This window comes from Tursiops truncatus, chromosome 20, assembly GCF_011762595.2.
Source record: "Tursiops truncatus isolate mTurTru1 chromosome 20, mTurTru1.mat.Y, whole genome shotgun sequence".
Lineage (NCBI taxonomy): Eukaryota > Metazoa > Chordata > Mammalia > Artiodactyla > Delphinidae > Tursiops > Tursiops truncatus.
This window is the reverse complement of record NC_047053.1, coordinates 40,473,459-40,487,582: the sequence shown is the minus strand read 5'-3', so window position 1 is coordinate 40,487,582 and position 14,124 is coordinate 40,473,459. Positions and strand designations below refer to the sequence as shown.

Below are 14,124 nucleotides of genomic sequence, written 5' to 3'. Positions count from 1 at the left end.
ACGCCTGTTTCCTTTGATTTCTCAGGTGTGCTCCCTTCCCCGCCCCACCTCCCCAAATCCACAGCTTTGGGAAGAGGTCTGCAAAAGCTGCTTTTGCAAGCTGTCCTCCTAAGCCTTCCCAGCCATCCCCCTCGTTTTGGTACCTGATTCCCAGATTCTTCATAAGCCAAGCCACCTTGCCTCTGTGGGTTTAATTTTTGTTGGTTTGTTTTTTATTAAATTTTGGCTTCTCTCTTTTTAAAAAAAAACAATCACATCAGTGACCTATTTAATTGGGGCTTTGTGCATTTCCACCTTCCCCTCCAAATGGAAGCCAAGGGATGGGGAAGAATGGGAACTCTACCTAGGAGGTGGGATGGGAAAGGTAGGTCCCCTTCCCAGAGGAAGGCAGACCATCTGCTTTGCCTTAGCCATGGTGCTGTGGGGGGGAGGGGGTGGCTAGGGAGGGACACTCCCCACTCCTACTCCCCTTTGTCCGGATCCTGGAATTAGGTACAGGGGTCCGTAAGGTTCTATTTCTTCCCAAGAGCCCCTGCAAAGAACCCCATTACCCTGAGTGCCCCTGCGCTGTTCTTTTAGCAGAATGTGTTTTCATTTAAAAACAACTTTGAATGGGGCACTTTTTTTTTTTTTCCTGTTTTAAAATTTGAAAAATTCTTACAGTACGAACAGGGCTGTGGTGGTGGGGGAGTTAGTGCTGTGAGAGGTGACTCGGTGCATTTTGGCACTGGGATGGGACGGCTGGGATGGGAGGACCCTCACTCCCACCCCACCTCCCGGTTTTTTCCTAATATTTAAGAAGTGTTTTTGTAGGTTTCAACAACTGCAACTTGAATTTGCATCATGGGAGGTGGGAGGGAATGGCTTAGAGGTGTCTGCCTAAGCTGAAGGCCAACTGTGGAAGTTTTGTTTTCCCTTTTTTTGTACAATAAAGTAAAAAACAAAGATTTGACTGCTGTCTGATCACTGGACTCAATGAAGGGCGAGTAGAGACAGGGGCGACCGACAGTCTCAATGTGGAAAGACCCTTGAAGCCAGCTTGTTTGCCCCTTCTTTCTAGAACCATCTTCCTCATCCCTGACGATTCCGTAGGCAGCCTGCCTTCACATTGTTTCGTGCTACTGTTCTTGTACTTTCTCAATTCAGTTTGTTCACCTCGGGTTGTCAGACCACTAAGGCCTGAGAATTTGGGAAACAGATACATTATTTTCTCCTGGAATGCACTGCCTTGAAAAACAGAGGTGATGAATGAACCATTAGGGTCAGGGGTGTTCACCATGGTCATGCAAGGGCTTATCTTTGGGAGTTGGGGTAACCCTCCCACCTTGAGCCCTCAGCCTCACCAGGGTTAGGAATGACTTTCCTAATGACCCAGACCTCTGATGGGAAGTGGGCTGGGCTGAGATGACTTGCTCCCTGATGTTAAGGAAGACAGCCTTCCCTCCACAAGCCTTGGCTGGGTTCCTGCAACCACCAAGGGCTAACGACCCAGGGCCATCTAAGACCTCTCCCTTCACCCCACACCCCTCTCTCACTCTTGGCCAAACTTCTGAAAAGCTCCTTGCCCCTCATGGTCTCCCATTTCCTCACCTCCCACCCACTATTGCCCTGAGGTGACTCGCTGAGGTCACCAACATGTTCATCAGTTACACCCAGTGGACACTTGTCTGTCTCTTTTTTTAAAAATTTAATTTGGCTGCTCTGGGTCTTAGTTGCGGCACAAGGGATCTTTTAGTTGTGGCATGTGGATTCTTAGTTGCGGCATGTGGGATCTACTTCCCTGACCAGGGATTGAACCTGGGCCTCATGCATTGGGAGTGTGGAGTCTTAACCACTGGACCACCAGGGAAGTCCCACTTGCCTGTCTCTTGACTTCTTGGTCTACTCTGCTGGCATCCACTCCTCCTCATTCTTTTTTTTTTTTTTAATAAATAAGGGATTGATTTTATTTCTTTAATATTTATTTTATTTACTTATTTGGTTGTGTGGGGTCTTAGCTGTGGCAGGTGGGCTCCTTAGTTGCAGCACATGGGCTCCTGAGTTGTGACACGTGGGCTCCTTAGTTGAGGCATGTGAACGCTTAGTTGCAGCATGCATGTGGGATCTAGTTCCCTGACCAGGGATCGAACCCAGGCCCCCTGCATTGGGAGCATGGAGTCTTATCCACTGTGCCACCAGGGGAAGTCCTACCTCCTCCTCATTCTATCCTAGGTGTTCAAGTCACTCTATGAACCCCCAGTTATCACCCATAGTAACCATTCCAAAAGGTGGTCTCTATAGAGACCGCTCTTCCAAGCTGCAGACCCGTACAGACTTCAGTGTATCCTTTGGGATATCTTGCAGGCACCTCATACCTCAAGACCCCAGATGATCACTAACTATCTGGTCATTCAATCTAGAAATCAGTGTATCATCCTTAAGTCCTCGCTCCCTATTTCATCTCTTAGTGAAAGGAGGTGAAATTCGCTCACCTAGACCCGTCCGTTCCATTTCCCGTATCTCTCTCAAATCTGTCTACCTGCTTCCATCCCCATCCTCTTCAGGCCATCACCATTGCTCAACTTCTGCGAAGACCTAAAACTGGTCTTCCTGCTTGCTCTCTTGCCCCCTACAGTCCATTCTGCACACAGCAACCAAAACTATCTTTTTAAAACAAATCTGATGACCTTACACTTACAACTCCTTGTCTTACAATGACCCTAAAAGGCCTAACCCTTGTTTCCCCTCTCCCTTCTCTCACTCCACTCTTCCTAATCACTCACAAGGATCGAGCCAAGGGATCTGTCTTTTGTTCCTCAAACATGCCTACCACAGGACCTTTGCACTTGTTTTCTCTACCCAAAATGCCATTCCCCCAACACTACAGATAGCTTGTTTTTCCCATTCTTCAGACTTAAGCTCAAATGTCACCTCACAGGCCTTCCCTGACCACCCTCTCTAGAGAGGCCTTCTTCTACATCTCCTTGTTTCTTATCTGTTTACTTGTTCATTGTCTATCTCTCCAAGTAGAAGGCAACGTATCTGTTCATTCATTACAGTAATCCCAGCACCTAAAAGTGCCTGGCATACATTTTACAGTCAAGAATTATTTGTTGAGGGACTTCCCCGGCGGTCCAGTGGTTAAGATTCTGTGCTTGCACTGCAGGGGACGCAGGTTCGATCTCTGGTCAGGGAACTAAGATCCCACATGCTGTGCAATGCAGCCAAAAGAAAAAAAAAAAAGGCAGTATTTGTTGAATGAGGGAATAAATAGGGCCCACAATGCCCTGGGGATCTGGTGCCCTTGCTGTCCTCTCTGCCCAACTCCAGCTACACAAGCCATCCAAGATTCAAACACACTACACTCTCTTCCCACATTCTGCCTGTACACATAACCATTCCCTCTGCCTAGAATGTTCCTCTTCACCTCTCTTCCTAGTTCATTCAGGGCTCCACTTAAAAGACCACTTCCTCCAGGGAGCCTCCCCTGACCCCCTGACTAAAAGATCTCTATGCATTTGTTTCTTCAGCAGCCTGGATGCCTTCACATTCGATCTTTCTTCCACTTCAGGCTTTGCTGGGCTGTAAGCCCCACTAGGACAAGGTCTGTGTGTCTCTCTGGCTCACTGCACTTCGCCCAGAGCCTGGACCAGTGTAGTCCTTAGTGTTTATTGACTGGTGCTAACTGTGGAGACCGGGCACGTGCCCAAAGAGGTCACCACCACAGACTGCTCAGGCCAAGTGCCAAATGAATAGTACAATCCAGTTTTAAAGGAGTTTCTTGTGAGGGTGGCCAGGGGTGAAGTGAGGAAGGATTTAGGTAAACAGGGAGGAGATAGGAAGGCTTCCTGGGCATATGTAAATTCCTTGGGGCAGGATGTATTGCCCATATTCCGAGACTAAGAAACAGATCAGGGTCATCGGAGTGGAGAATTCCTGATTCACACTGTGGAGACACCTTTAGTCCTGGCCTCACTACTTTGCTCTAGACTCAAGTTCAAACACCTTCTGAGAGTCTCCACCAGCTGATTCCACAGTAACTCCAACATATCTCAGACTGAACTTGTCATTGTCCTGTATCCTCACATCTCCTCCTCAGAGTTCCCCATCTTGGTTAACGATGTATTCAGGGTCTCTCTCTCCTTTACCCCACACATCTCAAGCTATAACAAAAACCTACTACTTCTAAGCTATCCAGACTCCACATTCCAGAGTGATCTACTTAAAATGCAAGTCAAACAGTTCCCCTTGAGGACTCCTCACAGCCTGTAGGGTTAAAGCCCGCAGACTCCTCAGCATACCCTTAGTCCTGCATGGTCTGCCCTGCTTACTTCCTGCTATTTCCCCATATATTCCTATGTTCCAGCCAGTGCCCAGACTCCTGGGCACTTCACTTTTTTTTTTTTTAATAAATTTATTTATTTTTGGATGCATTGGGTCTTCGTTGCTGCACGCAGGCTTTCTCTAGTTGCAGTGAGAGGGGGCTACTCTTCATTGTGGTGCGTGGGCTTCTCATTGCTGTGGCTTCTCTTGTTGCGGAGCACGGGCTGTAGGCGGGCGGGCTTCAGTAGTTGTGGCTCGCGGGCTCTAGAGCACAGGCTCAGTAGTTGTGGCGCACGGGCTTAGTTGCTCCGCAGCATGTGGGATCTTCCCGGACCAGGGCTCGAACCCGTGTCCCCTGCACCGGCAAGAGGATTCTTAACCACTGAGCCACCAGGGAAGTCCCGAGCTCTCTTATTCTTATTACACTGGCAATTATTTTCCTACAGGTCTGTTTACCCCACAAATTGTGAACTTCTTGAGGAAGTGTAACTGTCTTATTTTATTTTTGCATCCCAGCACGGATGCACCATAAGAATTCTTAACAGCGCACCGTAAGAGTAACAGCTCAGCACACTGAGCCGAGTTTCTCAGGCACTGACTTGTCAATCCCCACAACAACCTAATGAGATAGGTACTATCATTATACCCGGTGACAACAGTGTAAACTGGGGCAACAGAGAGCTCGTTTGCTCAAGTTCGTTTGTCAAGTCCACAGATTTAAATTCAGATGATTCCTGGTCTTAACCACTTAGGACTACTGCCTCTATAAATGCTTGCTGAAGACTAAAGAATCAGTGATGGCCCCAAAGTATGTGATTTAAGACTTTCCTCATTTAATCTCATCTTCTGAAGGAAGAGGGCTGTCATATACCCGTTTTAGGACTCCAGACACAGAGAGTAACTGAGATGGAAGCGCCAGTCTAAGCATCTACTGCGGCTGGGAAAGGCCCTTTGCTCCAGAAGAGGGACTGTGAGAGCGCGCGGATATGGGCACACACTGGAGAGTAGAACTGAGTCGGAGTAAGGGTCTGGCCACTGACTGGCAAGCTGTGGAGAGGAGGGGGGGGGGGGGCGGTCCAGCGTGGGTTCCGGAAGCAGGAAAGGCGAGCAGGTGTGGGATCTAAATTAGGATGACGGCGGGGAGGGCGCTCCGCTCAGACTGGCACAGCTCGGCCTCTGCCCTCAGCGGAGGACCCTCATCTCGGGCGTCTGTTGGTTCTCAGGCCTGGAGTGGGCTGAGACCCGCCCAGGAACACGGGGAACCGAGGCTCGGACGAGCCCCCTTCAGGTTTTCTGGCCTGAGTTGCTGCGTCCCACTTCAACTCTGGCCTCTTCACAGAAGCGACTGCACGCTTCAGGGTGAACTCCGGGGTGGGAGCGCTGGGGGGAAAAAGAGCCGGGAGCCCGGAGGGAAGGGCGGGGGAACCTGGGCCGGAAGGCGTCCCAGGCTCGGCTGGGAGCCGGCGCTCTCTTTCGACGCCACCCGCTGCCCCCGCCCCGGAGCCGGCCGGGACGGCACAACGTCTCCGCCCCCAGCGCACCGCGCACCTCACCTTGAACGCCGCTCCACCCACCGCCATCCTATTGGGCCGGCCGGGCCGGGGCGAGACGGCAATTGGCCGAGGTGGCTCCCGAAGGCCCCGCCCATCTCCCCGCCCCCGTCCCCGTCCGCCGGTACTTTGGACGGCGGCGTGGCGCCCCTCCTCCCCGCCCGGTCCCCGCCCCCTGGAGCAAATGCTGCCGAGCTGCGGCCGCGGGGCAGATGCACGCGCTCGGGCCCTTCTAGCAGGCGCGAGCAGTCGCTGGGCGCGCGAAAGCGAAAGAAGGAAGAGGAAGGGAGGGCGGGGGCGGGGTGTTGAGGAGGGGCGGGAGGAGGAAGAGGAGGAGGTTGGAGCGCGCTCGCGCTTGGCCTCGCGCCCGCGCGAAGGGAGGGGGGAGAGGGGCGCGCGCGCGCACGCTCGCGTTCTCGCTCGCTCCATCCATCCATCCTCCGGTCGCGGCACGCGCGCGCGCTCCGGGCTCGCGCCGCACCCCCCGCCCGGGAGAGGCGGGCTGGAGTGGGGGGCGGGGGGAGGGGCGCGCGGACGGCGCGCGGACTGCGCGCGGGCGGGGTGAGGTGAGGAGGAGGAGGCGGCGACGGGACGAGAAGGGAGGGGAAGGGGCCATGGCCGCCCGGTGAGGCGGCGAGGCGGGGGGGCGGCCCGACCCCCCGGCCCCGGGCCCTGGGCCCCGGGGAGAGGCGAGGACGGACCGACGGACATGGGGCTCCGGAGCAGCCGCCGCCGCCGCCGCCGCCGGAGGACGCGGCCCTGAGAGGCCGCCGGGCCCCGGCGCGGCCCCCCGGGCGGGGTGAGTACGGGACGGAGACGGGGACGGGGGAGGGGCCTGCGGGGGGCGGGGGGCGGGGCCCGAGGCGGGGCTTGGGCCCCCTCCCCCCAGGTCTGGGTCAGCGCCCCTTCCCCTCCCCCCGGGCCGCCGCGGAAACGCCCGGCTTCCCCCGGCTTCCCGGCCCGGCCGGGGCCCCCTGCTCTCCCCCTGTCTGGGTCCCCCCTGGGCGGGGCAGGGCCGGCCGGGGAGGGGGCGCGGGGCCTTTGTTAGGGAGCCAGGCCCCAGCCCCCGGGACAATAGAGACACCCTCCCGGACTCCTCTCCCCGGCCGGCCGGGGCTGTCGGCGGGCGGGGAGGAAGAGGGGCCGGGACGCGTCCCACTCTGCCCACTCTCTAAGGGTCGGTCTGTCCCGGACCGGCGCCGGCCTCCGGCGGCTCGGCTCTCCTCCCCCCAGTTGGTATGATGCAGCAGCAGTGCCGCAGGGACGGGGGAAGAGCCGAGGCCCGGCCTCCTACCCTCCCCAGTGCCCCCGGCTCATTTGTCAGTCCCCACCCCACTCTAGGCCGGCAGCTCCTTAAACTCGTACCCACCGTTCAGAGGGGCCCCGGACTGTGGGCGCTGTTTCTGAATCCTTTGGTGGGGATTCCTGGACTTTGGGGCTCTTGGAGAGACTTCCGGGCTGGTCCTGAGGGAGGGAGGGTGGTTATCTAAAAGAAGAACAGGTAAGGGGAGTGCCCACTCTTGGCCTGCCAACCCACCGGACTCTACCTCCTCTTGCTCATGGTGGCTAGAAATGCCCCTTTAGCTCTAGATTTCTGTGGGCTCTGCTCCCCTTCTGTAGTGGCAGGCTTATTGCAAGGGAAGATAGAGTGGGGTGAAGGTTGTAGGGTCCTAGGGCCATTCCTACTTTTGGTAGCAGTACCCCCCCAAGTGGACATCCTGGCTGAAAGCAGAGGTGGCTCTGAGGAGAGCCTAGCGAAGGGAGGGGAGTGTATTTAGGAGTCTGTGCAGTTCTTTGCCACACCCTGTGGGTTTGCTTTGAGGCCTTAGAGTTCCTTCTCCTCCCCCTGCTGCATTGCACCATGGGTATCGAAGAGGGGTTCGAGTTTTGGGGACCTGGGGGGAGCTGCTGCCTGCTGTAGACCCAGACTCTGATTGGCAGTAGAGTCCAGGGCCTGAGTTCAGGCTTGGGAAGGACTAGGCCGCCCTTGGGTTTCAGGCCCTGAAGGACCATCCAGACTTAGTGAGCCTAGGCTTTAGGGAGAGGTAGATCCCGATGCCACCATCGAGCTCTGGGCAGCGAGGTGCGGAGGGGAGGTGGCAGTCATCAGAGGTGTCTTGGACTCACACCAACACCCCCACCCCCATGTGTGCAGCCGTGTTGCCGCCCGCTGTGCTATGAGCAGTCAGAGCGCCGTCTCCACAAGAGTTTACAAATGAAAATGGAGGAAATGTCTTTGTCTGGCCTGGATAACAGCAAACTAGAGGTGAGGGCTCCCCCACGTGTGCCTCCAGTTCTTTCTCTTGATGTTTCTTCGTCACTTTATCTGGTATCCGCACCAGAGAGGAATTTGGGTAGTCAGCCTTGTTCCTTAAAGGGAATAGCCAGCTAAGAAGGCCCGAGGATCCAGAAGAAGAAAGAACTCGAAGTCAAGATGGGGAAAATGGCAGAGAAAGCATTATTTTTGACCAGGGCGAATTGGCAGGAGATTTGGTTGGTGAGAGTTGCTTTCAGTCCATGGGACTATGACTCTTGTGACCCTGGATGTTCTCCCCTGGGCCCAGGCCATCGCTCAGGAGATATACGCGGACCTGGTCGAGGATTCTTGTTTGGGATTCTGCTTTGAGGTACACCGGGCTGTCAAGTGTGGCTATTTCTTCCTGGACGACACGGACCCTGATAGCATGAAGGATTTTGGTGAGCTTCAGGGTTGAAGGAGAGCAGTCTAGCCCTGTCCTGGGAGTGCTTGGAGGGTCCTTCTCTGGCAGCCGCACCACATGTAGAACGTGGAGCTCCTGTGAGCTTAGGCAGGGGCTTTGAAGAGGCCGTGGGGCCATGGGTGGGAACGAGAGGTGAGGGTCCCCTGCCCGCCCTGATTGACACGCCTCTCCTGTCCCCAGAGATCGTGGACCAGCCGGGGTTGGACATCTTTGGACAGGTTTTCAACCAGTGGAAGAGCAAGGAGTGTGTTTGCCCCAATTGCAGCCGCAGCATTGCCGCCTCCCGTTTTGCTCCCCATCTGGAGAAGTGCCTGGGAATGGGTCGGAACAGCAGTCGAATCGCCAACCGCCGGTGAGGGCTTCTCCCCCTGCTAGAACCAGAGCGGCTCACCTTTTGCAGCCCGTCCCATGGTGTAGCCCTCCAGGGGCATTAGTAGGGCACAGAGGGTGGGTCACGCTTGGCCCCAGATGCTCCACTCTACCTGTGAAGTCGGGGGCAGAGAGGTGGCAGCCTTGACCCTTCCTCTTCCCTACCCTTGGCAGGATTGCCAATAGCAACAACATGAACAAGTCTGAGAGTGACCAAGAGGATAACGATGACATCAATGACAACGACTGGTCCTATGGCTCAGAGAAGAAAGGTGTTTGGGGATCTGGGGAATTTGGGGGCCATTGGGGTGAGGCGGGCTCGCAGGAATTGGGTATGTAACAGTCACAAGTTGTTATCCTGAATGAGGGGGGAGAGTGTAGCTTTGTACTTTGCTTTAGGTGCCCTTAGATTGGGAACTTAAAGTGACCCTACCTTTTATCCTTTTGTCCTACACAGCCAAGAAGAGGAAATCAGACAAGGTGAGAGCTGGGGCAAGCATGAGGGAGATTTGGGCGAAGGACACATACCCTCCCCTTTGGGTAGGGAGTCCTCGGGTGTCTTGACTCAAGTCTGAGGTCGCTGGGTACCTCTCTGGGTTCTGGGATGAGGGTGTCTGGTGGGCAGGAGGGCAGCAGAGGCCTTGGGGGAAGGTGGGAGGAGGGAGTCTGGGTAGACGGGCCTCTTACTGATGGGGAAGGGTAGGGATTTGAGGATGCTTCTTTGTCAAATCTTTTTTCCTTCCCTGGGTTCTCGGCTCCCCCTTATCGTTACCCTTTCCCCAAAGCTATGGTATCTCCCATTCCAGAACCCCAATTCCCCTCGAAGATCCAAGTCTTTAAAACACAAAAATGGTAAGTGGGGCTGGAACAACGGGAGTGATTCTAGCTGTGTCTTCTGGGACTCATTGCTGGAGGGCAGAGGGGGGCGCGGGGGGCGGGCCGGGGTATCGAGGGAGGGCCTGTGATCCTTCTGTCACCCCCACTTCCTCTCTGGTTATTTTCAGGGTTCTCTGTCTGTACCTCTGCATCAAACACCCTTCCCCTTCTTTTTTCTTCTTCAGGGGAACTTAGCAATTCGGATCCTTTTAAGGTGAGTAGGGGCTGCCCCTTGTAGGTTCCCTCTCATTGTCCTTGTTGTGGTTGCGTGGGATTGGACAAGTGGGGATCAGAATGCTGACAGCCAGAAGCACTAGATGGGGTATTTAGGTCTTGCATGTGTATGTTCTCTGTAGGTCCCAACCCCTTACCCCTGTGCAGGTGGGATGGAAGGGATTGTTAGAAAACTGCTGGGCAGTCTTAAGGCCTTCTCACTTAGGAAGGGATGAGAGGGACTGATTCTGCACCCCCCCCCCCAACCTCCCTTCTTTGGCTGCCCCTTCTCTAACCTGTACCTCTGGTTCTTGCCCAGTATAACAACTCAACTGGGATCAGCTACGAGACCCTGGGGCCGGAGGAGCTGCGTAGCCTGCTCACCACGGTGAGGGACCAGGGAAGGGGAGGCCCTCGGGAGCGAGCTGAGCCACAGGCAGTGGTTGAGGCCCTGAAAGAGGCTGCTGACGTGGCAGTGAGGGCACCTAGGTCTCTCTCTGGAATTAGGCTTCCTGGCCATTGGTGGTCTGGGGCCGTCTGCCGTGGACACCCTGGGGCCATTTCTGCTTACAGTCTAGCATGTGTACAGAAGAGAATGTCTAGTGTCTAGAGTAGGCTTTCCTCCATCCCTCCTTTCAGCTTATATTCCTCTTCCAGCAATGTGGGGTGATTTCTGAACACACCAAGAAGATGTGCACAAGGTGAGCTCAGAACCTAGGAACAGGGCCAGGGGGCCCTCCTGCACACTCACCCTGGGCACACGGGTCGGGAGTACCCCTGGACTTGAGCAGCGGGACTCCCACCCTTCCCCTCCCCTCTTCTAATGGTCAGGCCTTAGGCCACAATCTGGGGGCTCTCCGTTCATCCCTTCCCTGCCTTTGTCCATCCCTCCCACCTCTGCTGAGGGGAGGGGCTTCACCTGCATTCCTCAGACCCTTCCTGCCTTGTCAGGGTCTGATGATTCTCTCCCCACCAGGTCCCTGCGCTGCCCCCAGCACACGGATGAGCAGCGGCGAGCCGTGCGGATTTATTTCCTTGGACCCTCGGCGTGAGTGACCCTCCAGGAAAGGTGGTGGGTTGTGGAGATTAAGGATGACGATTGGTATCCCTGAAGCCCTTCTCTGGCCTCTTCCCTTTCCAGCGTCCTTCCAGAGGTCGAGAGTTCCCTGGATAATGACAGCTTTGACATGACTGACAGCCAGGCCCTGATCAGCCGGCTTCAGTGGGATGGCTCCTCCGATCTCTCACCCTCTGATTCAGGTTCCTCCAAGACGAGTGAGAATCAGGGATGGGGTCTAGGTAGGTGATACAGCTGGGCCCCGGGGGCTCTCTGCCCGAAGCCAAGGACGGGGAGCACCTTGCGTTCCCCTGCCACGAACCTGCCCTCAACCCTCGCGCCTCCTTCTCTTCAGGTACCAACAGCTCCGAGTCACGGAAAACCAAGAAAAAGAAATCCCATCTGAGCCTGGTAGGGACTGCCTCTGGCCTGGGCTCCAACAAGAAGAAAAAGCCAAAGCCTCCGGCACCCCCGACGCCCAGCATCTACGATGACATCAACTGACTCGGGTGCAAGGGATAGCCTTTGGCTGAGCAGAGCCCTCCCTCCCGACCCCCACCCAGGTGGCATAGCCTGGCAAATGGACGGCTGCTGGGGGTTTGGGCTTGGGAAGTTTGGTGGGCCAGGCAGGCAGAGGATCCAATTATGCACCCCTGGGGGGTGTCAGGGTCTTCTGCGAAGGAGCACGAGCCCTCGGCGTGCAGGACTCAGACCTGGACATATTATGCCTTGGACATAAGTTCGGTGGGGAGGCGGTTTTCCTATTTATTCTGTGAGTTACTGGATGTCCAGCTAGGCCAGGGGCCTGACCTGGGCACTGTGCCAGGGCACTGCCGCCCCCCACCCCAGGAACTGGACTAAGCCCTGCCGAGGAGCATCGTGGCTACCCGGGAGGCGGTGGGTTGGAAGCTGAGCCTGGAGGGGGCCTCCCCCAGCTGCCCTCAGCAATGTGAATGGGTCCGGTGCTTGCAGCTGAGGAGCAGGGCTGGGCGTGTCCTGTCTGTGTGCAGCAGAAGCCTATCAAACGCCCCCATCCCAGGGGTAGGCAGGCACAGCGAGCTGTCTGCTGAGGTAGGCGTCCAGAACTGCCGCCGCCTTCCCTGCCCCTCACAGGGGCAGCCCTTTCCCCTCAGTCCCCATGGGCCTCCTTGGCAGCGGGAGCTGTCCTTTTGTTGTTGGGTGCCAGGAAAGGGCCTCCAGCCTCTACAGCTTCAAGGGCAGGGGGAGGGTAGGAAGAGGGAGCTGTGTATCAAAATGACTCCCCCCCTACCTCTCCTCCCTGACCCAGGGCTGGCGAGGAGTGGGGCCCCAAGGTGAGAGGGAACGGTGCTGCTTTATTTGAAATGTTTTCTTACCTCATTCCCTGCCCCAGGAAGGGGCCCAGCCTCACCCTCCTGGGGTGGCCCCATGTTCCTCCTGCCTACCCTGCCCCACTGCCCTACCAGGGCAGCCCAAGTTCCCAACTGCTGCTTGCCACCCCCTCTTTAACCTTGACCAGCTCCAGTTCCTCTCTCGATGCTCCTGCCTCTGAAGCCTGCCCTGTTTCCCCTTCCTTAGCCGCTTTTAAGTTATTTATTCTGTACTTGTGGTTTGGGGCTCTGAGGAAAATCCTGCTCTTTTGCTTCTCCCCCCTTGCTAGGAGTGGGGCAGGAAGAGAGGGTGGTCTCTGTGCTCGGGGCTGTCAGCGGAGGGGGAAGGGGTGCCACGCCTAGACAGTGCCCCTCTGTGGGACTGTGTGCCAGTGTGCCCACCTGCCTGGTCTACATCCTGAAGAGATGTATCGTCCCACCTCCACGTGGGCACCGTGGCTCTCAGGAGCCGAGCTGGAGGCCTGCAGTCTGGGCGGGGAGCAGAGCTGACTGACACAGGGATGGAGTTGACCCTGAGCCATGTTCTCTGGCACTCGCAGGACGTGTCCCCTGTCCTCCTCCCAGGAGGAGCCATCCCACATTTGGGTAGCTAGTACCCAGGACTGGTTGGACTGATTTGGGTTAGGGACCCTAGAGGGTTAAGGGAACAAGAGATAGGGCTGTAGTACCCTGTCTGGAACCCCAATCTCCCCCTGGGGTGGCTCTGATTGTGGCTGACGCCTGGTTACAAACTGGTTTTTAACCCAAGAATTGATTATTTTTTAAAAAGCCAAATTTTGGCAGGAGTTAGAATAAATCCTGGGGCCTGGGCTCCTCTGTTCTCGCTCTTCCACAGCCTTCTCCCTCTAAGGGGAGCCAGAGGGAAAGGAGGACCCCAGCCAGCCTCCAGCCTGCTCCCAAATGAAGACTTGGGAGTAGGTTGAAGGTGAAGGGAGGAAGGCCGCGGGCCACTCTTCCTTCTGAGAGGCAGCTGCAGCTCAGGCCCTAATAAGTACACCCTTTCACCTCTGGCCTCTCCCTTTCCCCCTTCTGGTTGGAGGAGGGAGAAGTGGGAAGTAGTTTGGGAACTGGTTTGTCCACATCCACTTCCCCATTGTTCCCTGGCCCGCCCTCAGGGCAGAGCCCCCTGCCCAGGCTGGGTAAGAGATGGGCTTGGTCCAGCAGAGACCCTGAGGGAGCAAACCCCTTTCCTTCCGGGGAGAGTGTGCCCCCCCTACCATGTAGTTGAACAGGGGCTAGGAGCTCCCCACTCCCTTCCCTCTAACAGCAGGCTGTGTGGGTTTCAATTCCCATCCTTCCCACCCCGGCTAGGTGTCGTCCACCCTGTATTCTATCATGTGTCTGAGTGTGTGTGGGGGGGTTCTGTACTAATTTCCATGGCCGGTGGCTTTTCCTTCCATGCATCACTCCCCCCCGCATGCCCAGGGGCCACCCGCCTGGCATTACCGCATGCTGGGGTCATTGGGGGAGGGGGGTGGGGCTCACGCTGTCCTGTGGTCTTGAGATTTTTATTTTTGCATATGTAATCCATCCTGTACAGGTAGCTAACTTTGTAAACGCTGTGTATTCCCCCTGCCCCCATGGCTGCTGGTGTAAATAAACTGCATCTCCCGTTGGTAGCCCGGCCTACCCACCCTCATTCCCGGGTTGCTGGGGGCAGAGCAACA

The 14,124-nt window shown here is 56.2% G+C and overlaps 1 protein-coding gene and 1 long non-coding RNA gene across 6 annotated transcripts; one reads left to right on the top strand and one right to left on the bottom strand.

Moving 5' to 3' along the window:
* Nucleotides 1-218: 218 nt before the first annotated feature.
* LOC141277281 (uncharacterized) lies at nt 219-7,733 on the bottom strand. The gene is made up of 3 exons (XR_012328371.1): nt 7,400-7,733; nt 7,222-7,316; nt 219-4,657 (listed from the first exon to the last, which is right to left on the bottom strand). It is a non-coding gene; the product is annotated as an uncharacterized lncRNA (long non-coding RNA).
* Nucleotides 6,042-14,076, top strand: ATXN7L3 (ataxin 7 like 3). 5 transcript variants are annotated; one of them, XM_033846719.2, is made up of 13 exons: nt 6,042-6,651; nt 8,008-8,118; nt 8,417-8,549; nt 8,753-8,924; nt 9,116-9,213; nt 9,399-9,421; nt 9,727-9,793; nt 9,946-10,031; nt 10,350-10,418; nt 10,688-10,731; nt 11,007-11,078; nt 11,172-11,329; nt 11,443-14,076. In XM_033846719.2, the coding sequence occupies exons 2-13, from the start codon at nt 8,068-8,070 to the stop codon at nt 11,589-11,591; spliced, it is 1,122 nt and encodes a 373-aa protein (XP_033702610.1). In that variant the 5' UTR covers nt 6,042-6,651; nt 8,008-8,067; the 3' UTR covers nt 11,592-14,076. The 5 variants fall into 5 exon arrangements, with proteins under 5 accessions (XP_033702610.1, XP_033702613.1, XP_033702614.1 ...); XM_033846722.2 differs by having other exon boundaries at nt 6,044-6,651; nt 9,748-9,793; XM_033846723.2 differs by having other exon boundaries at nt 6,162-6,651; nt 10,003-10,031.
* The last annotated feature ends 48 nt before the right edge of the window (nt 14,077-14,124 follow it).